The 6,935-nt window shown below is 39.5% G+C and overlaps 1 protein-coding gene across 2 annotated transcripts; it reads right to left on the minus strand.

Annotated features, from left to right (window-relative positions):
• On the minus strand, window positions 1-3,648 carry LOC311062006 (cytochrome c-like; the record flags this gene model as incomplete). 2 transcript variants are annotated; one of them, XR_014602446.1, is made up of 3 exons in its annotated part: window positions 1-1,736; window positions 1,781-2,487; window positions 3,480-3,648. XR_014602446.1 is itself a non-coding variant. In XM_084080748.1 (2 exons), the coding sequence occupies 2 exons, from the start codon at window positions 3,646-3,648 to the stop codon at window positions 2,342-2,344; spliced, it is 315 nt and encodes a 104-aa protein (XP_083936874.1). In that variant the 3' UTR covers window positions 1-2,341. The 2 variants fall into 2 exon arrangements, 1 of the variants encoding a protein (XP_083936874.1); XM_084080748.1 differs by having other exon boundaries at window positions 1-2,487.
• Window positions 3,649-6,935: the final 3,287 nt, after the last annotated feature.

Consider the following 6,935-nt stretch of genomic DNA (forward strand, 5'->3'; position numbering starts at 1 on the left):
TTTAGGTATGGGTTCGGTGTAGTTTCAGGTATGATTCTGGGGTGAAGGACAGTTATTAACACAACACAGCACCTGCACAGAACACACACACACACACACACACACACACACACACACACACACACACACACACACACACACACACACACACACACACACACACTGACTGGAGTGGACCGAAGTTGATTACATTAAAACCGGATATATAGTTTTCAACTTCTTTTTTCCCCCCTCATTCTTTTATGACCTACTTTCATCAAGTAGCTTCAGCTGTAGACTGCAGATCTTAGATGTTGAAACTTAATGTAAACAAGAGGGTTATCAGAAACATCATTATTAGTAGGAGTGGGAAGGTCCATCAGGGTTCATGCTAGTTTCAACAAGGGCTGCACAATATATATCGAAAATGTATCGTCATCATTCATCACAATATCAACATGCACAATATTCATATTGCAGGATGTTTTTGGTTAGATTATAAGAAAAATGTTTTAAGCGTAGCAGTGAGAATCAATGTTTTTAGTAAAACCATGTTGGAAATGGAAACATGATCCATCTCTTTCTTATTTTTTCAGTGTGTGCATACAGGAGTAGAATTGTCGGGGTTTTATTTTAGCAGCACACCTAAGGCAGAAAGACTGGTTTTACTAGAAAAAAACTAGTATTTGTTTACTTATCGCAAGTCAAATCGTCATCGCAATATTCAACATTGCATATCGCATGTTTTCCTAATATTGTGCAGCCCTAATCAAAACCACATGTACATGACTGACCTTACTTACTGACATCCGTATGCCACACTTAAGATTTGTTAATTTATTATTTAAAATAAACTCTCAAAGCATGGTGTGTTTTTATGTCTTGTCTCCCTGACTTTATCAAGTCAATGCAAAGATTTCAGACCAGAAAGTATAAGTAAAAAAGTATAAAACAAAGGGTAAGATCAGCGATTTCAGACCTATACAGTTATATAATGCGTCTCTTAGTACTTGAACCTTAGAGAATATTAGCTCCAATGTCAGCCGTTAGTATAGTGACTAGATCATGCCACCCAACCAATACAGTCTGTGCTGTGGCTGTGGCAAATACAAATATTTAAGTAATTTACTGGGAAAAAAAGTGTGCATGATGACAAGACTGCCATGAGATTATAGTTCATTTTAATTTATCTAATTTGCAAGAGTTACTTTCTACATTTACTCTCAACCTCACTGTGGGACCTACAAATGTCTCTTTGGAGCTATTTTGACATAAAATGCCATAAAAAGGACCTCCCCATTTCAACCGATAGCTGATCCTGGAGCCAATATTCTTGTAGATCCAAGCGCTACAGAGGCATTTATAGGTCTAAATTTGCTATATTAGATATACAGTACAGTACAACAGCAATAAAAAGATCAATAGACATTCATGCCATCCATCCAGTGAAAGTAAAAGTTGTGAAAGTAAAAGTGCATTAAGTAAAGTATTGTACAGACAATACAATGTTCCCCAATCCAAATTTGTTTCTTTGAACAAGTCTGAAAGTCTCTCATGGAATGATGATGTCTTACAAAAAATGTAAAATGTGGTCACAACCTACTGAGTGAGAATCAAAAAACGTACAACATACACTAACAGTCTGCTATAGCAGTCCATACTTGTAGTATAGCAGTCTACAGTTATAGCAGTCTTATACAGCACCATTCTATAATGTACAGTAGCAGTTGTTTTAGCAGTCTAAAGTCAGCAGTTAGCTATAGCTAGTCAGTTTGTTTTTTGTAAAACCCAGAGTAAGTACAGAGTAAGTACCTTAGTCTGCAGCATTTTATAAGGCCCGTTCTGAGAACTATGTGGAAAATATCCAAGCAACAAAGTAACTCCTAATTAAAAACAGCCCCGCAAAACAAGAAAAGGCATGGCAGCAAAACAGAAGAGCAGTGAGCACAAAGGCACACAAAAAGTATGTTTTTACGTACAGTATCAACAAATATAAATCATGACAAAAAATAAATATGACTAACCTCTTGAACCACTGTTATGTCCCAAATGTATGATGCCTAAAGTTTATATTTTTTTCCAGGTCTATTGGTCGTGTGCCTAAGTGTGTGTGTGTGTGTGTGTGTGTGTGTGTGTGTGTGTGTGTGTGTGTGTGTGTGTGTGTGTGTGTGTGTGTGTGTGTGTGTGTGTGTGTGTGCCTAATGCCTAATGCCTAATTTATGCTCTGTCGCATAACAGTGTCGTAGGCCAAACATGGCCGGCCTACAAGCTCATAATGCGTTGCATCCGTGATGCGTTGTGAGCTTGTAGGTCGGCTATTATCGGCATGCGACAGCATCGTATGACGAAGTATGAATCGGGCTTAAGAGGTGGCATCCTTTAGATAGGCTATAATGTCCGTTCGCTCTTTCTTCTTTCTGAGACCGGAAAAGATCATCTTGGTTCCTGGGATGTATTTCTTGGGATTCTTAAGATACACCATCAAAGTGTCTTCTCCCCACACTATACCTGGAATTCAGGGACAGACATACACAGGTTTTGCATTATTATGATCATGAGGACTTTTGTCTTATTTCCCTTGACTGCATTCCTTGTGTGTGTGTGTGGGGGGTGGGGGGGTGGGGGGTCAGAGTCCCATGCACATGGTGCATTATGTAAAGCACTTTGAATTACCATTGTGTATGAAGTGATATATAGTACAAATAAACTTGCCTTGTGACTTAAAGAATGTCCTATTTACACACAGATGTAACATGTGTTTAGCTAAATGTACACACACACACGCACACGCACACGCCCACGCCCACGCCCACGCCCACGCCCGCGCCCGCGCCCGCGCCCACGCCCACGCCCACACACACCCACACACACACACACACACACACACACACACACACACACACACACACACACACACACACACACACACACACAATGTGTTCTTCAGCGGTTCTTTGGTTGAGGTTCTATACATCACCGCCGCCATAAGAACCTGTAAAGTCCCTGTATGGTTCTTTAGAGGTTCTTTCTTCAGCTCAGTTTAGCCACCTCTAATGGGTCTTGTAGCACCATTTGACCAAGGTGATATAAAGCCCTTTTAATATACAGTAGGTGCTATCCGTTTTTTGTGCTATTTAGCTTTAGAACCATTTGTTTTCAGATTGTATAAGTAGGACAGTATAGGTTTAATTGCACTTCTGTACTGAGACTGTATGTGGGAGGAAGGAATCTCATCAACGTAACCCTGCCGGTTCAGACCTGCCTGTTTTAAGGAACACACTCCTTAACACTGACCTTAACGTCTCTCTCTCTCTCTCTCTCTCTCTCTCTCTCTCTCTCACTCACTCGCACGTATGCGCGTGCCACACACACACACACACACACACACACACACACACACACACACACACACACACACACACACACACACACACACACACACACACACACACACACACACACACACACACACACACAATCATGCTGTGTGACTGACTTACCCTTATCAATATTAGCCTGTGTGTAGGAGTAGCCCGGTGACTGGCCTGTCTTCCTACCAAACAGACCCCAAAGGTTGGGTCCCACCTTGTGTTTCCCCCCCTCATCCACCGTGTGACACTGAGAACACTTCTGGACAAATGCCTTCTTCCCTTTCTTGAGGTCCCCCATCACTACACAGATGTCTGCCCAGAGGGAAGAGAGAGCTCAGTCAATCCATACATGATACATGTGTACCAATGTGTTACAGAACAGTGGTGCTCAGTCATGTCATGGTATTGTATTGTAATGTAATGTCATTATGATTCACTTATGTGAACAAACACACATGAATAATGTAACAATTCACCCATGGCATAGACCAAAATAAATAAAAACAAGAAAAGCATATAGGCCTATTTCACGTTTCCTACAGAAAATCGCCCACTATATCCTTAGAATAAAATGTATGTTGTGGTCAAAATATAGTCTGAAATCAAAATAAGATTCAGACAGCCAACAGCCAACATGTATTATGCCAATGTACAAATATGATTTTTTTGGTATGCTTTTTAAACATTTGTTTGGTTTTAGTTTTTTTTCGGTAGGAATTGGCCTACCTGGGACTAGCCTACAGTTGCTATCAACAACCACTTTTCCATCGGCAGCTCATCAGACTGCGCTAGGCTGCGCCCTAGCCCTGATACAAGACTGATTATATTATATAACAGTCATGGATGAACTTCAACATATTGTTTGCACTTTTTCTCCTTTTAGCCCGTACATCTACATTTACGTTCAAATTTCAAATATAAAGGGCATACCTCATGGCCACGGATGTTTCAATTATGTACGGTTCCTCAAAAATATCTGTACTTTCCGTATTGTTCAATAAAAAGCATTTTAATCCGATTGTTGGCCATTTTCTTCGCATTTTATCCATATGCTTTCAACAACGCGACCCTATTGGTTGGAAGGTGTATTGCACTCTGATACATTATAACTCTGTGGGAAAATGGCCATTAATTGGATTAAAATGCTTTTTATTAAACAATACGGAACATACCATACGGGTACAGTTGAGGGCCTGTACATAATTGTAACATCCGTGGCCATGGGGTAGCACTTTATATTTGAAATCTGAACGCATATGTACGGGCCAAAAAGTGAGAAAATGCAAACTTTATGTTGAAGTTCATCCATGACGGTCATGACAGATGACCGTCTTGGAACCATGTCTAGGCTGCGCCCATGAGATGAAACAACGAACTTACTTGAACTTTAAGATGTTGCTAATAGTGAGTGGAATTCCTTTAAGTGACTTCTAACACGCTTTGACTGGTCTTTATAATAAACCATGATACATCGAATGTCCATAAACGCCCATCATTACCAGAAAATGTAGAACAGATCGGGAGAGATTTAAAGCAGGAAGGAAAACAAAACCACGGAGAGACTCGTCATGTCAAGTTTTTTTTTAGTCTAATTGTTCTCGTTATTAGAACTGCAACTCGGATATAAATAACAACAAGAAAAACAAGCTTACCTGACTTAATGGGATTGCGCTGGGTATATTCACAGGTAAGTCTCCGCACCTTTTCTAGGTCAGATCGTAGGCTATTGTTGAATGTTTATGTGTTAGTAAATTGTCAGTGTGCATGCTTCACATTATAAGCCCTACCTACATCTCACAGACTGTCTGCTCCGGATTGGACTGTTTAAAAAAACATCTCACATTTCTCTCACTGAGCCAAAGTTATGATTCACTCAGTCTCAGCCTGTACCGAAAAAGGAGCTGTCATAAAAGTGAATGAATATTGCGTAAACTATAGGGCGATGTTAGGCATTCGATCACACCCATTTTGTTTCCAAAAGGTAACAAGCTGTGCTGTGAGACAGGTGATAAACTTACAGTGGTGGAAAAAGTATATTCACATTTTTTATTTAAGTAAAAGTATCAATACTGCAATGTAGAAATACTCTGTTACAAGTAAAAGTCCATTTGCTTGAGTAAAAGTACAAAATGATTGGTATCAAAATGTACTTAAGTATGCTCATTATGCAGAATGTCCGTTTTCACAAGTTTTCAAATTTACAAATTAAAATGTATAAAAATGGTTGCTATGAGAGGCATTGTGAGCTGTAGATCGGCTATTTTCAAATGGCCTAAATGTATATAGGGCAGATTCAGAAGTGGTGGTTACTGTTACTGTATGTTTTGTAATAATAATCAAAATCTACAAAGTAAACTAGCAATTACATACATACTTATTTACTTTACACCACACCACTGTAAACTTATTTAGAAGTCGGAAGAGTCCTGCAAAAGCTTTTTATGTATGCTTGTTGTCACCGTGATCTTGGACCGCGCCCTCCACAGTCTCGTGGAAGCGCTTGGGGGCATGGTGGGGCATGGTGGGGGCATGGGCATGGTGGGGGCATGGTGAAGCAGTGGTGGAAAGTAACTAAGTACATTTACTCAAGTACTGTACTTAAGTACAATTTTGAGGTATTTTTTACTTTGCTGGAGTACTTCCAATTTTCAATACTTTTACTTCTACTCCACAAGCCTACATCTCAGAGGCAAATATTGTGGCCTACTTTTCTCCATTACAATTATTTGACAATTTAGTTACTATAGTTACTTTGTAGTTTTAGATTATTGTTACAAAACATACATTAACCACTTCAGCCCTATTATTAGGCTATTTGAAAATAGCAGATCTGCAAGCCAGTTGTGTGCTTGTAGATCGGCTATTTTCTGCTCAATTTGAAAACTTGCAAAATGGGACATTCTGCATAAGGAGTAGCCTACTTTTACTTTTGGTACTTTAAGTACACTTTGATGCCAATACTTTTGTACTTTTACTCTTTAGTAAATTGTGAATACCGAACTTTTACTTGTAACAGAGTATTTCTACATTGCTGTGATACTTTTACTTAAGTAAAAAATATGAGTAGGCTACTTTCTTCCACCTCTGTTAATAAGCCATAACGAGCTGAATGGGACAGGTGGAGAACTAGATCTTCATTCATGCCCGTCTGGTAATCCTTATGGATCCAGACCGCTTTCTCCGCCATCCAGGAGGGGGCCTCCCCTGCAGGAGTGCAGCTCACAGGACCGGGTCATCCTGATGACTCCTGATTTAGTAAGCTATACAGGATAAACAGGTGAAGTTATTGGTGATGAAATTAAGTGATGAAACACACAAAAAAGCAGACACAATTGGACTGGAACGCTATAACATTGAACCTGATAAATTACTTTGTCTGGATCTCTCTCCTGATTGGATAAGATTGGTATCCTGTCTGACCTGAAAAATAAATGTTCTGTTTACTAAAGAGACTGGGGAGATCCTTAAGTAACAAACAGTATAATAATCATTACTACTGGAATATAGAGCTTCACCATTTAATCTGGAGAACAGAAAGATGGGAACATGGCATAGTGGGTTATGTGAATAGCAAAAAAATGGTAG

This window comes from Gymnoscopelus microlampas (genome assembly GCF_963454915.1).
Source record: "Gymnoscopelus microlampas genome assembly, chromosome: 15".
NCBI classification, from domain to species: Eukaryota; Metazoa; Chordata; class Actinopteri; order Myctophiformes; family Myctophidae; genus Gymnoscopelus; species Gymnoscopelus microlampas.